This window comes from Lagopus leucura, unplaced genomic scaffold, assembly GCF_019238085.1.
Source record: "Lagopus leucura isolate 7727_CA_CO unplaced genomic scaffold, USGS_WTPT01 Super-Scaffold_100029, whole genome shotgun sequence".
NCBI classification, from domain to species: domain Eukaryota; kingdom Metazoa; phylum Chordata; class Aves; order Galliformes; family Phasianidae; genus Lagopus; species Lagopus leucura.
In genome coordinates, this window is record NW_024962280.1 from 1,322,053 (window position 1) to 1,348,234 (window position 26,182).

The following is a 26,182-nucleotide window of genomic DNA, read 5'->3' on the forward strand; positions in this document are numbered from 1 at the left end:
TGTCAAAGGAATGAGCCAACACCACCAGTGTTACCTGAGCTCCCAGAAGACTGTAGCTGGGAGTGGTTCAGACCTTAGCACTCTGATCCATTCTGCTGGTGTCTCCAGGTATGCCTAGACTCGTGTGCCCTTTTCCTAAAACAAAACAATCTCAGCAAACCTCATCTGACATAAAATGTGATATGTATGTTGTACTCAGTGCCTATAACCTGACGTTCTCCTGGGTAAGACTGAAGCAGGCGACCAGTTGGTTCCAAAATGGGTTTTTGCATACATGCCTATGAGGTACATCCTCACTGATCCTGCACCTGGCTCGCATTTTGTTTCACTGTTTTCCTCCACTTGTTTAGCAGAAATGCTAAGTTGTGTCTTGAAGCAGTGATTGAGCACCTGTTGGGAAGGCAGGGCCAGCCCAGAGGATTTCAGGTGCATGCAATGTGCCTGAGTGACTGGAAGGCATAGAGCCAGGATCCAACCCTTCCAAGACCTCATTTAAGGGTTGGCAGTGGAGGCAGAGGTATCTTGCTGGAGATCCCTGCCTGCCTGAGGCCTTCCAAAGGTAGGAAGATTTTCTTCCTTGGTTTCTGCGCCCACAGCAGCTGCACTGGGGCTTGTTCTCACTTGCTGCAGCCTAGAGTTGTGCCAGTCTGCTGCTATGGCTGTACTTTCCATCACATTATAGCATTACTGCATTATAACTTGTCACTTGTTTTAAGAAATAATAATATTTAATGGAGAAGCAGTGGTTATTTACTCCGAAGAAATAGAGCAACCCTTTCTATCCCCTCTCTTCCCCTCCAAATAGCATTCTCTCTCTGATTTCTCACTAATTTCAATGGGCTTTGTATCCCACCTCCCCCCCCCCCCCCACCCCCCCGTATTTCTGAAGCTTCAAAGCTTAATCCAGTGCTCCAGTTTGGAAGCTTTGCTCTTTATTCCGTGGTTTTTCAGTTCCTAACACAGTGTTAGCTAGACTATGTCCTGACTTGTGGACATTAGTGACCTTTTAAAAATGCACTGTAGGCTGTAACGTTTTCCTAAGTGTTGCAGGGTGGCTTACTTAACCAGGAAAATTTTGGTCTTATTTGTGCAATGAGGTTTCTTTTTTCTTGGGTATGTTAAATATACCAGTTATGTAACTGTTCCTAATGTGTATCCTTACTGAAGAAGTATTAAATGTAGGAAATTTTTAGTAGCCCTGTAACAAATAGGCTATTCCTGGTCTAGGATTGAAACAGGCCTGGCTACAGCCTGGATTTCCCAAGCAGACCCAGAGGTGCTCCAGCTTCAGCAGTCTGTGAACCTCTTGTGGCTGCTTTGACAGCTGGCTTCCTCCTGCTTGTGCTCCTTGGACCTGTCTTTTTCCAACTTCTCTCATGAAGATCAGTTCAAGTGAAGGTAAACTGGCATTTTTCTGAATGTAACCATGACTCACCCCAGCTACTTTTGCATGCTGGTAATCCAATGATGTCTTAAGCTCTTTTATAGTTGTGCTTTGCTTAAATGTGTGTTTCTACTGCTGTGGTGCCTTGCCACCAGCTTTGCTAATTAAATCATTACGTTCATCTCTTCTGCTTTTTTTTTTAGATTCACTTTTTTTGAAGCAACTTGCATTCATGCTTTCAGTGTCTTGTGTGAGCACACTGTTGAATTTTGGTGTTTCAAGTCTTCATTGGGTTAAGAACACTTAAGTTCTTAAGGGATTGAGGTGTGGTTTTCATAAGGATCATTGTTCATTGTTGGACTGGAGGACAAGAAACTTGTTAGCTCCAAATAACTTGTGCTAGATTTATTGGTTTCACCTTAGCTTTCTCAGCAGGAGAATTCTGAATTACTTTCTAAAGTGTTTTTGACAATTTTTAATGGAATAAATTAAGAGCAGCTTTTCAGTTGTTATGAAAAAAGAAGTGTTGTGCCATTAATCAAAGCCGACCACCCGTTTAATTTCTGCTCCTTATTAGACTATCGATACGTTTTTGCATTAATGGGCTGACGACTGCTTAACTACCCAGAGAAGCATTATGGAGCTGAAGATTCGTGTCTTAAATGCACCGCTCCCCTGGAATGGAGAGCTGCAGATCCTGGCATTGGCTGAGATGGACTCAGAGATCCTATGGATCCCTTCCCGCTCGGGATGCTCTGTGATGGCTGTGTGCCCTCAGTACTTCAGCAGTGCTTGTGGGGCTTCCTTCTCATGCTCCCTGCTGGCTGTGGCCCGGAGCACTGGCACAGGGCTGAGCTTGGCAGGGCTTGGCAGGAGGTGTCAGGAGCAAGTGAGGAACGTTGGGTATCGCAGAGCTTGGCGGTGTTGAGATGCTCATGGAGCTTGCCATGTTTTCCTCACCTCTTCACACACGGTACGGCAGGAAGTCATTTATGGTAATTTTCTCCTATTTGCATATAGGTTATGGAGTTCTGTGGTGCAAAGCACGCTCAGAACTCCTTTTAAGTGTCTGTTCAGATCAAAGCGGGGCTGTGTGATAGCTGTTGTCTGACACCAAGCTGTGTGGTGTTGTTTTCATTAAACATTTATCATACTTCCAACGTGACAGCAGGCAACTTTGTGCTTGGGTAACATGTTTTCATGCAAAATTTATTGAAAAAGGCGAGACATTGTAAAGAGATCTTGTTGCCTTTCACCAGTGGCGAAGGGTAAATGTTTGATTGGGAGGAGAGATCCCCTCAGCGTGCCGAGGAACAGCGAGGCGCTGCTGTTAAAAAGCAAGGAGATGCAGCTGGAAGTTGGAGTTTGCTCTGGGAAATGTTGCTTTGACAGTAAGCGAGAATGCTTTATTTATTTTTCATTTTCACTCTGCTTGGTTTTAACAACTGTTTGTTATGTTTCTGTCACAATGGAATGGGTTGTCATTTGCTAAGCAAATGCTTTTCTAACAAACGAAGGTTTGGGATGGATCCATTTGTAGTGTGAATTCTTGCATTTGAGACCAGTTGTTGAAAAAGCTGGCAGTTATTAGGTAATCTTTACATTATAAATCTTTTTTTTTGTTTTTTTGCAAAAATGGGAAGATAAGATGGTATATTTAACCAATAATGTACTGCCTTAGAGTAAAACGCTGTTGTTTGTTTGCATTAAGGAATATTTCGTTCTTCCCATGATGTATTTGTGGTTTGGAGCACTTCTATTTTAAATCTGTCTTTCCAGTCTTGCCAATGGAAAGCTGGTGAGTGGACAGCTTGTACATTCACTGCCTGCTTCTATTTCCGTTAATTGGTGAGTGATCACTTTCTGTCTGTAAGATTCACATTAAATACATACGCCCACAACATTCAGCTTTTGGAAGATAGTCCTGATTCGCGTTTCACTTTTACAGTGTATGATGTAAGTAGGGAAAAACGATCCTGCGACTTCTTTGGGTTTAACACATCCAGCAATTACCCAGCCTCAATTCAGGTCCAATTCCTCTGGGTGCAGCATTTATGTTAATAGGCCAGACAATGCAAAGGGCCACTGGTAGCTTATCGCTTCCCATACCCTCTGCTGCAACAAGAGGTGGCTCTCAAAATCTGCAAAGTGTTCCTGTTTATCTGATCCAATTATGCACATGCTGCTTCCAAAACATAATCTCTGTAGTTGTTGGCCTAAGGTATTTGTGTTCAATCATCTCTATTCACTTACAAATGGGATTTTGTCACACTGAGACTGATTTTGTCACTCCAAGGCCTTTTCTTTAAAATTTCACATGACAAGATACATTTATTAAGTAGCAGAAATGTACAAATATAAATTGATGTTCAGGGTGCTACAACATTTGTTTAATTTGCACTGTGCTCAGTCTTAATTCATCAGTTATTGTTAACTATTTGGGCTGTCTTTTAGTCCTTATTTTGAAGAAGCTTCTGAAGCTTGTATTGTGCAGTGATGTTTGCTTTGCAGTTGAAGTTTGAAGGACAAATAGCTCACTTGTAAGTTTGATTCAAAATATAACAAGTAAGGATTATTTTTAAGCCAAAACCTTGTCCAGAATCTTTGAAGTCAGTGCAAGATTGTGTCAGGAGGCCTATTCCTCCTCATCCTCGTGCTGGAGATGTTCCGGGGCTCCAAATGCACAGCTCACTGAAGGTATCATTGCTTCCCAGGTAAACATGGTGGTACCTTGACATCAGTTTTACTCATGCAGGTTTCATTACTTGCCCTCTCAGAGGTATGGTGTTATACTGGAAGGAATTAAGTGATTTGCCTTCGTTCCCACCCAGCTGCTGCAGGGCATGGTGCAGGTGGTGCCTGCAGACCTGCAGAGCCTTGAGAAGCACTTGAGTTGGGTTTGCTGGCAGAAGGTGTGCACTTGTTGGAGCTTAGGAGGAACTGAGAGGCCAAGTGAGGACAACAGGAAGCCGGGCAAAAGCTAATGGGAAGCAGAGTGAATGTTTCCCCCTGAAAAGAAAAGAGCTGCCCATATGCCTGGAGTGGTTCTGGGGTCACTCGCCTTTGACCTGGATTTGTTGCTATTGTCATTTGGGCTGTGGCTGAGTTGTTTTTCTTTTTGATTGCTAAAAAGTCCCCTTTTATATCTGAAAAGGATGCTCATTTATTTAGTGGCTGCAATACTGGGGCAGCAGCATATGGTGTTTCTTTGCGTTTTGCTAACAAACTCTAAAATGCTGCATGGACTCCAGGCAGGGGGCACACGTGTGAGCTGTGGGCACAGTTGCACGGATGTCACTGAACATCCAGGTCCAGAAAGCAAATAGCTTTTACCCACAGTAACTCTTTGGTTTGTGTCAATTCTGTTAATTATCTCTGACTAGACTGTAAGCAACAATGTGGTACTTTTGTTTTTAATGCAAGTGCTTGGGAAGAAGTAAGCATTCACTGAGTGAAATTTGTTATGTGCGCTTTGAATTGATGGGCCCTGTCCTTCCTCTTTACTATTTTCCAATTAGAATTAAATTTAGAAATGTGGAAAACCCCCCTGCCTTGTCTGGTGGCCCGGATACCTACATGAACCACAAAAAGACCTGCTGTGAAGTGAAGCTGTGTTACTTCTGCGCTTCGAAACACTTTTAAAGAAGAAAATCAACTTAGTAGTGGTAGGAAGTACAAAAGTGTAGGTTTTGTGTTCTAGCTTCATAGCTCTATCAGTTAGAGATGCTTGTTGAATTAGCTTCCCTGCCCAATTCATGTACGATGAGGGCATGCCTGTTCCTTGTATTTACAGAAGTAGATTTTGGAATCCGTTTGAAGGCTATATCTTCAAAGACACACATTACTTTAAGCTGTTTTCAAAACTATGTAGTCTCTGAAACTGCCAGCCACCATGATTGTCCTTTTATAACTATATAATTTGCATTATCTTGGGTTTGAAAATTGAATAATTCCTCAATAGAGAATTATTTCTGAAAGATTATTTCATTTACACACACACTCACATTCTCCCTGAATGTAAACATGTGGCTCTTTTTATATCAAGGCACCTTGCACTTTGGGAGCAGCTGACTGTTGTTTTAATGGACTCTCTTAATCTGTGTATGAGGAATCCGAACTGAATGATACGGAGCTGTGAAAATCCAGTTAGCGTGAGCTGTAATCTCTTTACTGGGTTTAAGTAGTTAGTGGCATTCAGACACCCTGCAGATACTGAACTGCAGAGATACAGTAATCACCTAACCGTATAGCCAGGGCCTTGCTATCGTGGAACTAAAGCAGAGGAGTCCCCAGCAATTATTTAAGTAAAACAAAACAAACACAGCATGCTCTGCTTCTTCTGAGCAAGCAAACAACAGGCAACTGGGGAAAAAAATCCAGCAAACATTTTCTTTGTTATTTCATGTTATAGTACGTACATACAGATGAAATATGACAGTTTTTGGTAATGAAATTCTGTAATGAATTTACTAAAACTAGTATTTGCATGGTTGAAGATCACCTTCTGCTTTTTTAAAAAGCCAAACCTGTAGTAGGTTTGGACATGTTTGCACGAGCTTAGGAAGCTGGAAGGGGTTGCATGCATGCATGCATGGATCTCAGGTGGTGCCAGCTGCGATGCAACCTTCCATTGGGATACAGGGCAACCTGGGGCTGGTGGGGCAGCTGCTCGAGGTAGGTTGGTTGGGTGCTGCCAGGGGTGCGAGCAGGGCTCATTTCTCTCCTTTAAAACCACTTTGTTAGAGGAACTTCTTGCTGAAGCGCGAACATTCTCAGGCCTACCTGTGGAGGAGACTGCCCAACCCAAGTCTCCTGCTTGAGCCGGTCTGCTGGGCTTCTCCCAGCTGGTTTTGGTCAGAGATTTTTTAATGTAACAGGTTTGTAGGCTCTTAACAGCTCATCTCTGTTATGATCTGGTCTTGGCATAAAACATCTTCAGCTTGGCAGAAGGACCCACCAACACTGAGAGTGTGTTATCTCCAGCCATGCTTTTTTATGGCATCAGTACTTGAGCTTCGTGTTGGTTTGTTCCCAGTTTGCATTGTGGCAGCCCTAGCAGCCACTTGGAGAACTGAAGATTTTTCTGGAGGAAAAAGTTCTTGGAATCATTTCGATTTTCGGTGCCAATGTATGCATTATTTATAATGTTAAAAGCAACATTTTTAAAGATCCATGAAGGACGAGGCTGGGAAATGCTTTCAGTGACTTCCAAGGTAGAAATGGAAAGCCAGAGGAAGCCCGTTAGATGTCATGGTGATTCTCCTGGATCCTGGCTTGCTCCTCATCTGCTTCCAGCTGCTGAAGTTCTCGTAAGACAAGGCCCATTTAACGGTGAATTATGTTGGGAATGATGATTGTTTCCTGGACAGAAATCGAAGAAGCAAGATCAGTCTCTTTTCTCAAAATGGATTAAGGAATTGATCAGGAAGGTCTGACTTTGCTGCTCAGATCAGAATCTCTGAAGGCTGCTTAATGGCATCATGCTGTGTCAAAGAGAGAAAAGGATTTTTCCTATTGATTCTTGTCAGGTGGGCACTGCTCTGTGCTTTGACAAAATATTAAAGAAATAGACGTAATGTATTTATAGGACAGCATTCAGCAGAGCGTGATTGACGAATGTGTCCAATGCTGCAAAGCTCAGCCTCGAGGAGGGCGGGAGTGAAAGGGTTTCTCATGTCCTGGTTTTCCTTCTTCCATCCTCTCCTTCTAAAATCAGGTTTTGGCAGTACGTAGTTGTTGACTGCTAGCTGTACTCATAGTATGGATTGTCAAAGCAATTGTCTTTAATTAAGCCAAGCAAAATGACAGATCTGGATGTTACTCTTCACAGCAAGAATCCTTGTTCTGTTCTGTTGCCTTCTTGTGAAACTGTAGCTAATGCTGTAGTATTGCTTTCTACATGTCATTAATTTCTGGTGGGCCTCTGCAAGTCGGGATGCTCTGTGAGCATGAAGATGGAATAGAAGGTGGGGGCTTATGTGTAGTGGAAGACATGAAATCTTGCTTAAAAGGTCAAAATGCACTTTGTATAGAAGAGGACAAAAGATGAAAATCCACTGCATAATTTGTTTAAAAAAGAACAAAACCAAACACCTTATGCCCCAGAGCTTGTTGAAAGCTATTGCCATTAACTTTAAAGGTTATAAAATAGATATCTTCTCTAGAGAAATAGCTGTATGGCTGGTAATCGGGAACACTGAAGGTTTTGCTCATTTGTTTTCAATAAATTACCAATTTAAGCACAACTTAAAACGGAGGAAGAAAGAAAACAAAAAAACCGAACCACAGAAGGGTTATGCTGACAGTTACGTGTTGCAGCGTGTTGAGAACTTGGAAGTGTTTTTCTCTTCCCATCAACTTTTCTCAGTGGTTTTTCTTTTTCCATTACGTGCAGGTCTGGACTGACAGATCTCAGCTTGCGTTGCTGTGTTTAAGCTCATGCTGTTTGGCAGCAAAGCAACAGCTTGCACTTCTTTCCTCTGGCCGGGCATGGGAAGGGAGGTAAAAGAGAATACCTGGAACAGGAAGCTGCATTCTGTCCTTCTTAGCTTCCATAATAACATTGTTCTTTTTCTATTTTAATGAATAGGTTGTTGGGCTTTTTTTAATATCACTTAGGCTGTAGTAACTCGGAAGTGATGTGAGATGTCCAGTGGACTTCAGTGAGCAACAGGCATCAACCCTCCCTTGGGGATCCTTCCAGGAGCACTTGGGTTATATGGGAGGTGGAAGAGTTCCTGCAGTGAGCAGCCCTGCTTCAACTGGTGTTTCTTTGCATTCTTTCCCTTCCTTAACTTGTAGTTTTCAGTACAGAAAAACTTGATGCTTGTGTAAGCAGTACTTCTATTATAAAAGAAATCCACGTTATTACTTCTGTGAGAGCAATCCAATGAGAAGCTTGAAAGTAGAAACAATTCATGCTGACTCTTTTTTTCTTGTATCAAACCATTCTCAATAACTATTTTATAATCCAACCCATGGAGAGCATTTATAGGGAATGCAACATTTAATTTTTCTGCAAGTTGATGAGAATTTTCTGGAACGAAATTGAAATAAGATTCTCTCATGTTAAAGTAACCCAATGGTTGTCTTTCATTATTGCTCTTTCCCCCTTTGTGCGTTGCTGTGGCTGGTTATTTCTAGTCAAGCCTTTTGAGCTCTGCAAGCTTTGTTTGTGAGCTGGCAGTAGCAGTCAGATGGAACTAGATGGCTCTGTCTTCCACGGGCTACTTGAATGTATAGCATGTTGCCCAACATCCCATGAAGGAATGGTTAAACCTCTTAATGACTGCTTTTTGAAGAAAGTGAGATGTCTGCAGCCAAGGTAAGCCATGCAGCAGAAGCATTAAGCGCACCCGTGGGCTTGGGAGAAGCAGGAACTGAGAGGTGCTGAGTCTTCAGTGGGAGGTAACTCCACAGAAGGGAGATGGATGCTGAGTTGTAGGCTGCTTTACCTTGATAAAGCAGTGTTGGTGAGGGTTGTTCAGTGGCACTGTACACAGTAATTAGAAACAAAACAGAAGATTCACTCCAGCCACGGGAGGGTTGCGTCTGACTTGGATAAACGTTATTTCCAGATCTGTCATTGTGTGGCCTGCAATAGGAGTAAAACCCTAGCATGGAGGAAAAGCCCTGCTGGTTAAAGAAACCTGTTAAACACATTCACAGATGCATGGTATGTATGGAAATACTTTTTCAGTTCATGTGGGAATAGACATTAGCGAACGTGAGATGGGATTTTAGCACGGTGGTTTTCACATGTGGTACTGAGGTACTTATTTCTGCCAGGAGAAACGCGCTCGGTTTTATGTGCAGCATCATGCTTTCTTTTTCCTGCTCTGCCTTTAATCTAGGACTGTGTCTATGTAATGCAGTAGAAATCTCGCTAACGTGATTATACTTTTATATCTTATTAGCTCAAATACTGAGCACAATAAAATGGAAAACTGTTTAAATTTTATGTTTAAATGCTTGAGATAAGAGTTCTTGTAAATGAAATGTGATTACATTTCTGTAATAGATCTTCTCTGTCTTTTACTACTTTGTTTAGCTATGTAATTCTATTGGGATTGCTGTTTCTAAGTTTGACTCTTAGAAATATCCATGTAAAGTACTCAGCGTCACCCACACATAAACAATGAGCACAAATCTGTTGAGAGCTCAGTGTTTCCTGTCTGAAAAAGCAAGTAGCCGCTAGATAGTTTTCTTTGTGATAACCAGTTTGAATTAAGCATAATTCCCCAACATCACCTTGAATTTCCATCTGTGTAACGCTGATGTTCTTAAGCGTTTTGCATTTACCTAATGCTCTGGGCTATTTTCACTTAGCGTGTATGGAGAGCTGTGACTATCTTCAAACTGTAGATGATATGAATAACAATTGTTTGCTGATCTTACCCTGTATCTCCCTGGATAACCTGCAGTCTGCAAAGGCTGAGTAAGTGGCAGATAGCTTTTGTCATCTCTTATCCGGGCTGTACACTTGTAAGGAAGAGCAGGGATAATCGCCTAAATCTAATTAGGGGTTAAAAGAGGCCATGACTGTGATGTGGCAGTGAGACACCTTACTGTATCAATCCTGTTTGCATTAGAAAAATAAGGTTGTCATATTGATTATTCAAATTAGCTTATATTGGCCGTGGCTCAATGGCGTGTATCGCAGCTGAAGCACTGCGAGGTCCCAGCTTTTCAGAGGAGACCTATGCTTATGGCATATATTATGTGGTGTCTTGTTTGCTAATTTAGAGGTTTTAAAAAACTGAGACTGAGTGAGTTTTATCATGAGAATTAAAGGTTTAAGTGACCATCAGAAAATGAAGTTGAGCTTTTGTGTGTGATATTTGCGATTGCTGAAAGCTATTAAATGAAGGCCAATAAATTTGCTTCAGATCTTTTATGGAAGAGTCAGTATTGGAGTTAACAGATCTTGCAGTATTATGTTTGTGGACTAATTGATGTTTAGTTCAAAGTCAAATGGAGCTAAAGGAGTAAAGTAATTGCATTCAGATCAATTCCACATTCGAGGGACAGCAAATTCCCTGGGCTGTGGCTTTGGGGTCTGTGTTTTAATTTGAAAATCTACCTGGTGCTGAGCTACTGGAGTATTCTCAGATATTTCTCAGCCCTTGGCTTTTTCTCATTCAACGACTGTGTCCTCTGACATTCTATTAGGGTAAAGATGCTGTGGAGAGCTCTAATTTCAGCCCTCCTTGTTACCGTAGTTGTGATGGGTGACGTAAGCACATCACGTAGAAGAGGCAGGAGGAAAGCCTGTAAGAACACTTTTGTAATGCACCAGGCAATATGTGCCAGGACACGTTGTGGGTAAAGGTTGGATGTTGTTCTGTTAACTTTTGCACTGGTTTGTGCAACAGTTGTACAAGAAAAAGACCGCATGTTAAATTGCAGGTATCGGACATAGTTTGCAATTGTTTCTCAGTTGGATTTTACCCATCTTCTGTGCTTGATGAAGATTACTGTTTATCCTGGGTATTGCTTATGCTACGTTTCTGTCTGGTTTTGTATAAAAAAGTATGCATAGTTAACAGCTTGTTCCCCTGTTGCGTGTAAGGACAGGGATTGTTTTAAATTGCTTTGTTCTGTTCTTCCAGTTTCTTCTGTTTCTATTCCTGCTGTTGGTATTGGTGTGACAGTTACCCATCCCTGTTGACTTAAAGCCACAATGACCAGAGGAAGGGGATATGTGTGTATGTATATAGAAAGAAGGAGAGAAAGAACAACATTTTGACCTGTTTTTAATGACTTAAAATGATTCTGTGCAGACGTTCACATAACTTTCCAATATCTTGCCTGAACAGAAAGTTAAGTAGGCAGCTTATCCTGTCGTGCTTTTGTGGAGAAGTCCATTCGGTCCTGACCATTGTTGCACGAATGTTTGATTGCTTGGAATGGTTCCAGTTTGAGTTTCTGGGGACACTGGATTTTGGCACATGTGTGCAAGACGTAGCAATTTTGTGTATTGTGACTTTCAGCCAAAACTGGAAACCTAGGAGAGGAGCCAACACATGGGGCTTTTTCCAGCAATTTCAATACGCTGCTTCTGTGGATCAGTACAGCAGACTGGTCAGTCGTTCTGTATTCTGAATTTGATGCAATGGCTTTCTCTTTCCCCAGCCAGGAATGGGACTCGAGGTCAGATCACTTCCCTCCATCTCAGACTAACGTGTAAGTTCCAATTCTACCCAGTGCTATATTGACAGTTAAATTTGTGAAACAGAATCAGGTTGCTCAGCGGTCTGCAGTGATGAAGTGCCTTTGGCTCCGTGACCAGAAGATTTCTGTGGTCAGAACACGTGGAGCACACATCCACATCTGTCCATCCTCATTTCCAGGTCTTTCTGTACAGTCTAGGAGTTCTCAGAGAATCTTGCTCTTGCAGGGTCTGGCAGCTTGTTTGTTCTGAAGTTGTTGTTATAGAATACTCTGTGCTGCTTTTCAGGGTATTTGAAGGTACAACTGGAAGTGCTGGTTTTACTATCCAAGCTCCAAATTGCTTCACATCCAAGTGTCCTTAGAAACTGCCATGTTTACAGTGCTTGATGTTTTCAGGAATCTCTTGGCTTCATATTAGAAAAATAACATTTGAGAGAAATCTTGGCTGTAGAATGAGACGTGCTGAATATTTTTGTCTTATCTATTAATTTTGGTCAACTTGGTAGCAAATCAGTTGCTTGCATTATGACTGATTTTAATGTCACTGAAGGAAAGCCAAAACACAAGATCCTATTAAGACTCCTGGTCTACATCTCAGCTGGCTGCTTCTCACCTTACAAAGCCAGTGCTGCTCTCTTTTTACTGGAGACGTCCTTTATGAGGTGTTGGGCATGATAAATGCTGAACTGGGGAGATGCTATTGCATTCTTTGATGCAAGAAAAAGGTTAAAAGCCTATTAATAAAACCAGTTATTTTGGAGAGTAAAATGAATGTGTGTTGTGGTAAAAACAAACCCAAGGAACATTTGGACATGGAGCCTTAAGGAGGTTTTGGGCCAACTCACACCAATATGAGGTACTTAAACAGCATCATTCAGTGTTGGGTTTGGGTTTGTTTTGTGTTTGGGGTTTCTTCTTGAGTTGTAAAATTTTCTATGAAAAGAATTATTTACTGAAATTTTCCTGTGATTTAATGTAGTGTTTTGGGCATTGGCAGCATCACTGTTTCCAGCCCTGACATAGCAATGTTCTGAACACGTCCATTAATTCTGAAGCTTTTCTCTGTGGAGTAGATGGGTAGTGAGCATAAGAGCAAAAGCAATTTTATCATTAATATTATTAAATAATAATAGACTCGTAAATTATATAGTCAAAGACCATTACAAGTATTGGAGAAAGAAATAACAAATAAACAGGACACAGGCCTGTTTGTGACCTAAAGCTATTGGGGAGGCTGCTCCATGTTGGATTCCATGGGTCTGGAAGATCTCTTGGCTTTCTCCTGCCTCTCAGCATGTGCTCAGCCCACATGGAGTGCCCAGATTGGGAAAAAGGGTGAGAGATTTGCAAAGACCTTTGGAATGAGGTACAATAGAAACAAACTGTGAAATGCAACTGGAAACTTGAGTCTGCTGTGATCTGAAGTATTCCAGAGTGCGTTAGGTAAAGCATGATAGAAACCAACTGTCAGACATCAGGTAGTTCTGCTGCTTTTAGAATAAGTCTTTACCCCGTATAGGAATGAATGCCTCTACCCATCTGACAGTAAGCTTGTTGGCATTGATGATGGGGAGCAGGCCAGAGGTTGGGCAGGGGTAATTAACTTTAGATGTTAAATACAGGTATTAGTATGGGTTTTTCTTTTGTGAACTGATATCTATGGGGATTATTTAAAAACAAACAGACAAAACTTCTGAAGTTAGTATAAAAAATGTAAATTGTCACTTTAGAATGTTTAATAATAGAATACAACTATATGAAGCAGCCTTATATGTAGGCATCCTATAGTAGGAATTTAGAGTGATCATAGAATCCTAGAATGGCCTGGGTTGCAAAGGAGCACAATGCTCATCAGTTCCAACCCCCTGCTGTGTGCAGGTCACCAACCAGCAGCCCAGGCTGCCCAGAGCCACATCCAGCCTGGCCTTGAATGCCTGCAGGGATGGGGCATCCACAGCCTCCTTGGGCAACCTGTAACAGTGCCTCACCACCCTTTGAGTGAAAAACTTCCTCCTAATATCCAACCTAAACCTCCCCTGTCTCAATTTAAGACCATTTCCCTTCTCCTATCACCATCCACCCCGTTAGAGTGATGAGCAAAAGCATGAAGTTCTTGGTTTTGATTTTCAGTTATTTTCACAGAGATTACACAAAGTTCTCTACCTCAAAGTTTTAAATACTTACCACAGTTTTTTTTTCCCTCTAAAAGATGTTATCTGTTTGTGAAGAACGCATAGCACAGAATCTTCAAAAGCAGTTAAGTAAATAATAATAAGTGAAAAAATAATAAAGAGTAACTAATACAGACAACTTCCATATTAACTTGCTTCACAGGAAGAATGCTTTTAATAGTTAACTTTATTTTTATTAAGTGCTCAGCGAGGAACTGCTGATAGTTTCCTCGAGCACGTTTCCATGAGCATGTAGTGTATTTTGCAGTCTGCAGTGGAGCTGGAGGTGGCCCTGCCCAGATGCTGCCTCGTGCCGGGGCGCAGTGAGCTGCGCACACCTGCAGTGCTCTCAGAACTCCTTTAATGTGCATAGGTACAGAAAATGAACCGCGGGCGTGAGGAGTCCTTGTGTGCTGCTTTATCAACAGACCGAGGGCCTGAAGGAATAGAGGAGGTAAATGGACACCAACGTATCCAAATATCTCATTTTGCCTAAAAGCAAGTGCCGGCAGATAAATGCCCATAAAGGGATTTCTTTCTTAAGCCCCATGGATTTTTTTTTTCTGCAACTTTTTGTGAGAGTTAGAAATGAAAACCATTCATCTAGTGCCCCAAAGAACGGCCTTATTGAATGGAATAACAGTGTAATGTACCATTGAAGGCAGGATTGAAAGTGATTATCTTGTTAACTCTTGACAGTTACCGCCAGCTTGAAATAGAACTGGCAGGCTTGATTTGCAAATGAATTAGAGCTTTTTCATTTTGTGCCAGGATCATCTTTTTATATTCTGATATGACAGATGCTATGTTCCGTGCTTTTGTTTCTCCTCGGTTTTATACTTGCAAATAAAAAACAAAAGATTATGATAGTAATTTTATTTGCATCTTTTCTCTGGGAGTTTATTCTTTGTGTCGAAGTTTTTAATCTTATATTTTCTCAGAAATTTGTTTAAGAATAGTATTGTTCCCGCAGAATGAAATTTCATTAGGTTAAGTACAGTCGTAATTGGGTGAACGGCGAGGATTTAGAAGCTTTCTGAACTGGGAAAATCAATTCTACTCAACTGGTTTTAGTGCTTAGGACGTTTAAGTTTTCTCCCTGATTTATAGTTAAATTTAATATCCTTCATCGCCCAGAGCTGAGCGCAGTTGAGAAAAATCCAGCATTGAAAATAATGATCCTAAAATTCTGCTAATAAAATGCAGGTGTAATTAGTTTCAGATTAATGCTGATGAACTGTGTTTATATTCCGCAGCCATCCAAACACAGATGGTAAGGTGTTAGGTATGATAATTACTGTGCACTCTTTATATGTTCCTCATTAACCTGTAACGCTCTTTACCAGTCCAGAGAGTTTTTCCTATAGTTGTGTTTACCGACATTAAAACTGGCTCTGCTTTGTTTAATATTCAGTGCAGTGTTCTGTGCATTTGCAGTGCTGGGCTTTTTGCTACTTTTGTAATCTATTTTGTACTTAGAGACTAATTAGCAACACTTCCTACTGCCGCCGACGTCCCTTACTGAAATGTTTTCATACACTTTCACCTACAGGATGTGTTTTAATTGAATATCGACTAAATAATATTACAGAAAAGGTAAAATAGGCCAGAGATGTCTAATTTATTTAAAACTACCAAATAACGTGGTTAACAAAGGCAGTGCTGCTCCAAAGTCTGAAGCTTAATTGCTTGTGTTTGCTGGGAGTTCAGGCCTTGATTAACAAGGTTTTGCTCTTTGTGGAGGAAATCCTGAGCACAGAGCAGCAAAGAAGGGAAAGAAATAAAATGGGAACCTGCGTCCCCCGCTCAATCATGTATCAAAACTCCAAGGACTTGCAAATTACCGCCTCCTTTGAATTTCCAGCTTTATCTGAGGAATGGCTTGAACTGGCAACCGTGGTAAATAAATCTGCCTTGATAATTTATAGGATTTTTATACGTGATCTCAGGTCTTAGTAAAACAGAACTGGGGGCTTTTTTGGGTAGTTATCTTGGCTCTCCTTTAGCTGAGAAATACTTACGGAGAGAAAATGTTCTTTTTGTTTTTGTTTTGTAGTCTATTTGAAAATATTGAAGCTATCAGCTCCATATTTTGGCTTTTCTTCCTCTGCTTAGTTTCAGTGTTTATTTCAATTGCATACAATCTTGAATTTTACTCTGTGAGACAGGGCTATATATATTTTTTCCCTCCTGAATATTTGATAAGGTCTCTTGGGTACTGATTCTCCTTTTCTCTGGGATAACATATTATGGAAATTGTTTCACCTTGTGTCCTATTTAAAGTCCCTGGTTTTAGCATGATTCAATTTAGCTTGCATTATATTCTTCAGAGTTCTTCAGCAGTTCCAAGTTATTCTGTATGTGTTTCTCTCTATGGGGAGGCATTCCTGCTTTTCTTCCTGCGTTTGATAAGTGACCTTCATATAATCTTCTTGAATCTTTATCAAATTTAACTTATTAGTAATTGGCCAAACTTCTTACCGTTTTTCCCCAAGTGAAATAAATTCTTTGGTTGACTGGAGTGAAGGAACCATTGAGTGCAGTAACATCAGCTTTGAAGTCCTCACTCTTCAGGACCGGTTCCAGACCGCTTGGATGTGCTATTAAGTAAGAGCAAAACAGCATTCACACTTCAAAAGGCATCACGGCTGTTTTCTCCAGCGTTCAGAGTGAAGGGCTCCCTAAGCATTCCCTCTTTTGGTGGGACTTTATTGTGCACAGAAGATGAGAACAGTAGCACCAAGTTAACAGCTTAATGGCACCTCGTCCTGTTGGACTCTGACTGGGATAAGAATATTCTCAGCAAACATATTATGCTGGTTTTCAGGATGCTTGCTCCTGTCAGAATGGCAGCCAGGTTATTGCCCTGTGTTTCTTCTGACTTGCAACCCCTCTGCAGTTGGCATTGCACTGCTGAATCATTTTAGGTAGTTCATTTTGCACATTTGTTTGGATCTTTCAGTAGCAGAAAACAGGATATGAGGAGCCTCAGCTCCTGAATCTGTTAAGCAGTCCAGGAATTTTCTTTGAAATGAATGAAGCATTGAGGATTTTTTTTTTTTTGTGTAACTTCAATACTTCATTGCAGGGATTTTGATTTTCGTTGCTGTGCTTCTCAAGGTTTTGTATCTCAGATGTGCCAAAAAGGACTGTGGTTCATATTGTATCTGTTGTCTTCATTTCCAAGCAACTTGAGTACATAAATGCATGATCTATGAAATCATAATTCTTTTTTTTTTTTTTTAGTTAATAGGCTTAATTGGTAGTAGTGCCTGTGTTAGTTCCTAAACTCAGGTTTCTTTTCCTCCATCCTTACGTAAGAAGAAAGAGGAAATAGCTTCCTTTCATGGCTTTCCCCTCTTGCCTTTTGTAGGCTCTCTTTGATGTAATTTTCACTTAGCTACAAAACATATAAACTGCACTTTTCTTCACAAAAGAAAAGTACACTTTCTTTACTGCTGACTGATTTTATTTACAACCCAGAGAATGTTAACAGGTCATGTTGAAGAGCAAGGCGTTTGTTGGAGTTCTGTTCCTGCACACTGCACAGCCTTTACAGGCAGTTCTGCCGGACCTCTGGTGCTGTGTTGGACAGCTTGCCATCAGAAGTCAGTAGGTCTGGATTTACCTGTTCTGCTGGGAGAGTCAGCACTGTCCTCTTGTAGGTGGTTTGAAGGAGAGAACAGGCACAGCTTGGATTTCTATGTCATCTTTGTTGCTTCTCCCAAAGCGTGCTGAAATTAGTCTCTGTGGTCTGCAGTCAGACTTGGAAACATTGCCTATAATTTTACAGAAAACACAACAATACTGAAGCTATAAAGTTTGGTGCGATACGATGGGGTTGTCCATTCCTAAAAGCTACATCTGGGACTCTGCAGCTCTGACAGTGAAATTCCATCTAGCTGAGAGTGGAACTGCAAGTACGCAGTAACTGCTGACTGCTCAGTGTGCAGATGTCATAACGCTGTGTTTATCCAGGTTATTTCTGATAGTAGGCTTTTCCCCTGCATCAGGCTCTTATCTTTCTGGAATCACACAAAAGCATGGTATGCCTTCCCGAACCCAGCACCTTATTCCTTACATTCTTCCTGCTCTCTGCCTTGGGATATCCAAGGGTAGAAGTGAATACATGGAAAACTAATTTTCTTTTTGCTGGCAATATATGCAATGTCAAGCTCTGGTCTGGGAAACCATGAGATATTGGCCATTGAAAGACATGATCTTGCTGCTGGTTGAGTTTTGGATGGGAGATTTCCATATTCTGAGAGAGAAGGGAAGCTGTTAACAGCTGTGGTTGTTTGCTGGCTTCTGTTTTTACACAAATGCTGTAATTTAGTCAGAACCGGGACTGCTAACAATGCTAGCCTGAGTTATTAATAATGGTTTGTGCAATAAATCCCATATCTGGATCTGCCTTAGTGGGTTCTAAAGCATTCACCACTATGGGATGTGCTTGTTGAGTGGTCCAGTGAGTGGAGTGGCAAACGTGAGAGAGCTCCATGAAAACCTGAGACAACTTAGGACGGTGCTGTGCGATCAACACCAAATGCTGGTGTTTGCAGAGTGGAATTCAAAGGCTTTTATTTGAGAGTGTGGTGCTGCGTGACCTGAACTGCTGCATCTGACCCTGTTCTTCATAGTTTGTAGTTAATATTGTGCAACCAGAGGGCATGCTGCCAAGGGCCTTGCTAACAATGAAATGTTTTATTTATTCATTTGTCCTCTGAGGAGCAAAATCAGACATCTGGGACTGCGTAGAGTGGAGCTGAGGGCAGTAAGGTGGTGAGGGGCTGGAGCTCCATCCCTGCGAGGAGAGAGGGGCAGCAGCCAGAGGAGGGCTGGGAGGGCACTGTGCTGAGGGATGGAGGGGCTGTGGGGGAGGGAGTCAGAGCTGGGGGGAGAGAGCAGCCAGCATGGGCTGAAAGAGATGCTGGGGACCAGGTGTAAGGTGTATGCCCTCTGGGTGGGCATGTTTTATGAGTAGTAGGGCTGCCTCCTCAGGCTGTGCTTCCAGACCATGAATGGATGAAGCCTGGTGGCCTGGCCCCAGAGCCCACCATGCCCTCAGCCCGAGCTGTCCTGTGATCTGGGACAGCAGAACGATCCTTCAGCATCCAGAGGTACTGTGGAATTATTCTGTGATGTGTGGGTTCTGCTTAGTAAGCACTGGCAAAGAGTTTGCTCACTACAATTCAAGGGAAAGCTTGGTAACGAGCTGGTAACATGAGGGGGACTGAAGAATGTGAACATGTTCACTTTCATTTGAAGTAAGTTTATTTCGATTTCTTCACTAGCAAAAGTGCTAGTGCTAATAAGTGAACTTTAGTTACATTAAGTTAATGTAACAATACGTTATGATGCATAGAAGTTAACATCAGTCACCTACATGACAGCTTCTAGTACTCCAAAAGCTGGCTACACTTGCTTCATTGAATTCCTGCCGCCTTGTAGGTGCCTCGTGTTGTTCTGTTTGATGTTACTTTCAGCCAGAGGGTGGTGAGGCACTGGCACAGGTTGCCCAAGGAGGCTGTGGATGCCCCATCCCTGCAGGCATTCAAGGCCAGGCTGGATGTGGCTCTGGGCAGCCTGGGCTGCTGGTTGGCGACCTGCACACAGCAGGGGGTTGGAACTGGGTGAGCACTGTGGTCCTTTTCAACCCAGGCCATTCTAGGATTCCATGATTACCAGAAGCTAACGTTTGGATTGTCCCAAATATTGTGCTTATCGGTTTTGGTGTATGATTTTAAAATACATACGTGTGAATGGTGATCTACGTCACCAACTCTTTTCTGTCCCAGACCCAGAAGCACAGTGCCAGAGCTTCTGTGTAGGGAAAAAGGAAACTTGAGTCTAAACCAAGTTTGCCTAACAAACCAGAGAAACAGATGAAATGCGTGGAGAGACTGTTTGAAAGGCAACAAGTTGTTCTCTTGGGAGCTGTGTAGTGTGGTATAGAAGTTTTTAGCAAAACTTCTTCACCTGATCAAGATAATTTATATTGATGCAACTTCTGGTGTTTCTAGGAGTACAGCAGTACTGGATGTGCATAACAACTGCCACTCACTCGTAGTGTTTTATGTCATTGATGATTAAGGTATTCAGTGGAGGTTGAAGGCTCATTTGAACTTTGAAGCACATCACGGCTGAGCTGTAGCAACAGTTGTGATTTTGTGTAACGTGGTATTTGAAAGGAATCTTGTTTGGATAATTGTTTTTAACTAGAAAGAACAACCGATGCATGGCTTCACTAGTTGTCCGTGCTGTCTGCTGCGTGGCAGCAGAAGGAGCACTTCATTGAAACTGACAGGTGCCACGGGGTTTATTTAGGACAGCCTCAACCTTGTCCTGGTTTGTTTGATAATGTCTGCCTTATGGATGTTCAGCCACTGCATTTCCTGCGTTAGAGCCGTGTGTTACACCAATATTACTATCTGTGCTGCCTCAACTACAAATTGGATGAACAGCCAGTGACACTTTTTCAATATTATTACATTAAACCAAGTGGATTTTGATTGATAACCTAATATTCAACTAATGCAAAACATCAATCATGGCAAGTATATTAATTATTTAATATTGCAGTCTAATTCAGAAATCGATGTGCTGCATGAGGGGAAGGGAAACTCGCTGTTCCCAGAAGACTTAAGGCAGGGAATTATTAAAGGAAAAAAACCCAAACCTGCTGTACTCCTGCGTGTTAGTTCGATACAAATCTTTATTCATTTGCCAATAATCTCTTCGCATTTTCCACTTCAGGACCGTTTTTATCAGTTTTGAGACCTATAATTGAATTAAGTCTGCTTTCAGCACAGAGCGAAAAGAGTTGTACCAATATTGATGAAGTCATGACAGGGACAGCAGAGGAGACAGGCCACTAACAGGGCAGGCTTTATACCATTAGTGGGGAGCTCCTAACATCAGCGTCTTGGATCCTGCTTCCCAAGCAATTTCCTTAAGGCCATTTAGCACCTCACAACGGATGTTGAAGACAATTCCTATTGAAGTATTTGCAAACTCAAATAGTATATTCTCATTTCAAAATGCTGCATAACAGTGCAAGTAAGGCGTATCAGTTGCTTTGTTCGTGATATGCTCTCCAACAAAGTGGAAGTGTGTGCATTTTTTAGAAAGCTTTATGAACTCTTAAATAAAAGCTTAATATAGAAGTCTGAGGTACAGCTAAGCTGCATAATGTGCAACTGAACATATTCTGAATTTAGTAAAACTTCACGCTCTATAGTCGTTTTGTTGTACTTCACCTTGTGTTCTATAGCCCATAGCTTGCATGAAGGGAATGGAAGCGTCAGTCTTTGCATTGCTTTGGTGGAGGAGTAGAGTTGGACTTTTTGCTACTGTGGCTTGATGCAGTTTAATGATTTGTTGGAGGAAAAAAAAAAAAAGGATTATAAATGCACACTACAACTCAAACCATTCTATGGTCATGCAGTTCATTACCTGATTTTTTGAAGTGCTTCTGGGTGCAGTTTCTCTTTGCTTGGCATGCTGAAGGCCCATTTTCCTCAAACAACATGATTACATTTTTGGAAGCATTTTTGGCACCTGGGGCCGATGAAAGCAGAACCAGCTTCCTTCACTTGGTGGCCTGGGGATCTTTATTGTTTTACTTTGGTTTGGATGCTCTCTTCTTCAAGTAGCAGAGTCGTTGCAGGTAACCTTGTGAGCTTTACTGCTCCAGGATAGCACTACACTGAACGCTGTATGAACGCTGCAATGGCAAGATATTTCATGGGCTGTGTTTTGCTCTGAGTTCTCTTATTCCCTTTTTTTTTTCTTATTGGTAGCTCTGTCTTTTCTTCCCACAACCTGCTTGGTTAATGTGCAGTTCATGCACTGCACTGCCTTTTAACCAGTCTCCAGTTGTACTGTTGGAGCGGTGATGAGGCAGAACCAATGTAAAGCCACAGAGAGTGGATTTCATAAACACCATTATGCAGTGTTTTGCTTTATTAAGTTCAGTATGAAGTTGTGGGGTAATTATATTAAAAATGCTTCTTCAAGTGAGTGTTCTATTGCTATGCTAACGTTTATTGCGGTTTTAAGGCAGGTAAAATTTGAGGTTATAAATAATTCTGTAGCTGTGCATTTGGGTGGTCAATACTCTAAAAGTATTTTAACGATTAAGATATTAAAAATAAAAATTTTACATAATCAAGGAATTTCATGGCTTTGCCATTTTCAGAGTTAAATATAAATTGTTTCAGACAAGGATTTAGCAACTATTTAGGACTTCTGTTCTTCTGTTGCAGGGATGCTGGAAACATCAAAGCTGGATTAGAACATCTGGTAAGTTTTAATTTTCTCTTGAACATTTGCATCATCTTTGATATCTGCATTCCAAATGAACACTTTTGAATGAGCTTTGAATACCTTGAATTGAGAAAGTCAACCATTTCCCAGAGGGTCAGCTTACTGTTATTGTGTGAAGGCACTTACATTTTCATTTATCTTACCATTTCAAGGGAATTTTAATTTTTTTAAATTACTTTTTTTTGATGTAGAGATGAAATAAAATGGACTACAATCCTTGGATTGATGATTACCTTAATTATAAACAAAAAATTGTTTGGTGTAGGGTTTTTTGGCATATCCTGATCTGAAATCAACAAACTTGTGACAAAAAAAAAAAAAAAGACACACACACAATCAAATATTGCATGCATAAATATGGTGTGTTTCAGTAATTTGACGGCTTTGAAAGAAGTGCACAGCTTTGTTTTTTCTGCTGTCTGTGCCTTATGAATAATGTATTGAGTTAAGTTCCATTCAGTGCTGCAGTATAAAATAATAATTGAGATGCAAAGTATTTTTGGTTTAAGTAAACATATTCAAACCACAAGTGATGGCAAGACATACTTAGCATTAAAAACAAATCAGTTGATCACAACTGGAAAAAATGCAATATTGTCACAAGTCTGAAGCTCCTTGAGAGTAGAATGTTAGCATCAGCATCATCTGAGCGTGGAGTAGTTCATCTAAACAGATTATTAAATCCCATTAAATCAAAATGCTCACTAGTAATGGCACACGTGTGTTTCAGTACGTCAGGAGAAGCGCTTGCATTCGTGCTTAACCTTTCATATAATACCTAAATAATACATACTGTTCCATACTGCTGTTAAAATAAAATCTTATCGCAGCGTATTGCACGAGCATTTGAACAAATTGCTTTTCTGTTGTTGCTTCCCATTCTGGGGGTCGCGTGGGAAGCGTGCTTTGTTGGAGCTGGTATTCCAATATATTCCAGTACCTTCTTGGACTAAGAGCAGGATAGCAGTGTGCATGTTCAGTCAACAGTTTCCCTTTTATAATGCCGGCATATTAAATGCTCCATTGCAACTCGTATTTAGAATCTGTAAATGGAATAAATAGCCGAGCGCTGTGAATAGTTCTAAGAGCAGTTGGAAAATTAATTTTGTTTGCTGGTTCCATAGGTATCTTGCATGCTAGTTGAATCTCTTAAATAAATTTTTAAAATGTTTCATTCCTCTGCTGGTGTCAGGTCGTTGTAATCTGATGGGTTCAGAGAATTTTTCTAATGCATTATAAAGATGCTGTAGTCTTGACAGATGACCGTGACTGGTACTTCTTCTAAATTGGGAGTGCTGCAGTAGCTGGAGCTGCGGGTCTGATTTATAACGTCACCTCAAACCTGCGGGTTTGGGAGGAGGAGGTCTGTGGTTTCCGAGCAGAGTGGGGCAGGGGAGGGTGGGCCAGGATTTCTGCCTGCTCGTGACCTGAGTTTCACAGGGATTCGGGGGAAAATGTGCTGGAAAGAAGCTCTGCAGAGTAATGGAACCTGAAGTTCTTTGACACGGTAACTCGCTGTATGCTTGAATAATGTCATTGCCATGAAATACATTAGCTGCTTTGTACTGCTGTGAAAGATCTGTCGAAAACCTCCAGGTCTTTAAGACTTTTTTTCCCTTTCCCTGTGATCTCAGAAAATCCATCCTGGGAACGGGTGCTCAAGGAAATGAACTGTTTCCCGAGGCACCTGCGAATGGGAGGATTCATGCAGGAAACTTTCACATCTCAATGTTATGGCAGACAAGTTCAGAAAGACCTTTGAACTCCAGTAAATTATGGGGACGTTTCTCAGAAGAATTAAGCCACACTATTGCTTTAGTTCTTTTACTTCACCTTTCTGCATCTCCAAATACCTGTAAGAAATTGGTTTTCTCCTTTTTTTTCCTCACGGTTGGCAATGGAAACAAGAGTCTAGTTATTGATTATAAATCTACTTATTATAAATCTACTTAATCTTTTATTTAAAATGGGATGTGCTTTCTCATTGCATTTTACAGGTACTGTTTGCTGGATTGCAGCCTGTCTTACTGCTCACATGTGCCTAATGGCATCTGCCATCTGGGTGTTTAGCATCTAGCTACACATGGCTGCTTTTCAAAAATTTGGTGAATATTTTGCAAGTTGTTATTTGGGAATACTTTCAGTGCCAAAACATGCTTTCATAAACAACTCCTTTCTCAGTAGACCAGAGAACTTCACGAAGTTCATGTGGCTGTTGGTGTCAGTAAGTGTGCAAATCCAGGGGCTGTGGGCTGGTTGGGCTGGGAGGGGCCTTAAAGTCCATCCTGTGCCAACTCCATCCTTGAGGAGGGACACCTACCATAGACCTGGTGCCCAAAGCCACTGGGAGGATGGGCACACACAGCTCTGGGATGCAGTGCCGAGGCCTCACCACCCTCTTGATGGATTCCTTCAGAACACCAACTGGAGGAGCTGCTGGTGCTTGCTTGTTTGCTGAATTATACATTGCTAATTTAACAACCTTTAGAAACCTTGGAGCAGGAAACTGTTTGCAGCTCTGTTTTCTGTTGGTAACTCCATTGAAATTGGACTGCGTAGCCGTGCGTGTGGTTTCTTCAGCAGAGCTATCTTATTTGTGTCTTTTGTATAACATTCCAAGGCAATAACCTCCTTGTCCTTGTGGTCAAGCAGCAGCGTCAGTCCGTTTTAAATGATGGAGAGCAACCTGTCATTAATAGCTTGTTTAGCCCATCAGTGGTTTGTAGGGATATAGTTATTGTCTGGCAGTAAGGCCGGCGCTCCTTGTCGTGTTGATCGATAACCACCAGCAGGTGCAGATGGAGCTCCTGTGCTGCTGCCTATTGCATTGCTGCACATTGCTCTGCCAACAAAGCTGCAGCAGCTTGTTGTTTATGCTTTTAGTTGCATGGTGTGACACAGGTAGTTTGTGTTAAGGTCAGGAATTCGTGGTAACTAATGTTGGTGAGCTCTGTCTGCAGGTCTTCCTACTGAAGATCTCTTGGCAATGGCAGAGGTGTTCCTTTATGCAGAAGGTGTTAATCCCTACATAGCAGCTATTGCTCTTTATTTGTTTTTCCCTTTTACTGGACATCAGCAGCTGGCTTTCCACTGATTTTCTTCGGCTTAGTTTCAGACTTGGGGTGGTTACAGCAGCGTCCGGCGTGGCTTACTGGAGCCATGTCTAGTGAAACTGTTGGCTTTCTAGTGAGCTGTAAAACCAGGCAGACACCTGTAGTTCATAAATCATTAACACGCATAATGTAAGTAATTACATTTATCTTGGTATCCTGGCAAAATTCTTCATTGGGCAATTACATTCTGCAAGGTTGAATTCTCTATCGTTGCAGAGGTGTCAGGATGACTGGATGGTTTCTTTTTTTTTTTGTTTTAGCAAGAAGAATTGTTCACAAGCAAACAAACTTGAGAAGGAAATATTTTTGTGTGTTCTTCTGTAAAACGTGAATCATCATATCCTGAAAACAAATTCTGCCTTTCTACCAGGAAAGCCACCATGGTGCTCCTGAGGAGCTGTGATTTTTCTTCACACCCTGTCTCCCATCCTTGGCACTTGACCAACCTCCCCTCCTCCCTGAGATCACAGAGGACAAGTCTGGGACAGGAGGCAGCACTGGGGGAGATGGGGAGTGTGGCCATGGGGTATGGCAATGCAGGATGCAGTGGAAGTCTTCAGGTTTTTGTCTTAAATGTGGACAGCTGTGCAGAAAGTGCCCTAAAGATGGGATGTTGCCATAAATTAAATGTGCAAGTGAAATCCTCTTCTGTCACTAGGTGGGCAGTCAGGCTAGTGGATGGGAATGGTGCTGCAAGGTGCTGATAATTTAACCTTTGTAGATTGTGGTCTGTAGCTTGTAAAATAACCACTAGCTGAGAACAAAATATTTTTAATATACTAAAAAAAAACAACACCCTAATATCAATTTAATTTAACATATGGAATTTAAAATGATAGTGTTTCTCGTGCTCCATCTGCCATAGTGAAAAATGCAGTTGAGTACCTGAGACTGTTTATGTGCATCATGAAAATTCTTACTCCTGATGAAAAATGCATGAAGTGACCTGAACTGACCCAAACCCTTTTAATTTTCATCCCTTTTAATTGATAAATGAGTTATTTCACGTTAAG

General features: G+C 41.4%; 1 protein-coding gene and 1 long non-coding RNA gene across 3 annotated transcripts in view; both read left to right on the top strand.

Annotated features, from left to right (window-relative positions):
• RSRC1 (arginine and serine rich coiled-coil 1) overlaps window positions 1-26,182 on the top strand; it is a 111,034-nt gene that overhangs the window by 33,984 nt on the left and 50,868 nt on the right. Inside the window, exon 5 of the mRNA XM_042881035.1 lies at window positions 21,996-22,032. Within this exon, the coding sequence (XP_042736969.1) occupies window positions 21,996-22,032 (37 nt within the window). The remainder of the gene's footprint in view (window positions 1-21,995; window positions 22,033-26,182) is intronic.
• On the top strand, window positions 529-8,975 carry LOC122185467. 2 transcript variants are annotated; one of them, XR_006180868.1, is made up of 3 exons: window positions 529-559; window positions 1,228-1,398; window positions 8,962-8,975. It is a non-coding gene; the product is annotated as an uncharacterized LOC122185467 (long non-coding RNA). The 2 variants fall into 2 exon arrangements; XR_006180869.1 differs by lacking the exon at window positions 8,962-8,975 and adding an exon at window positions 1,962-2,079.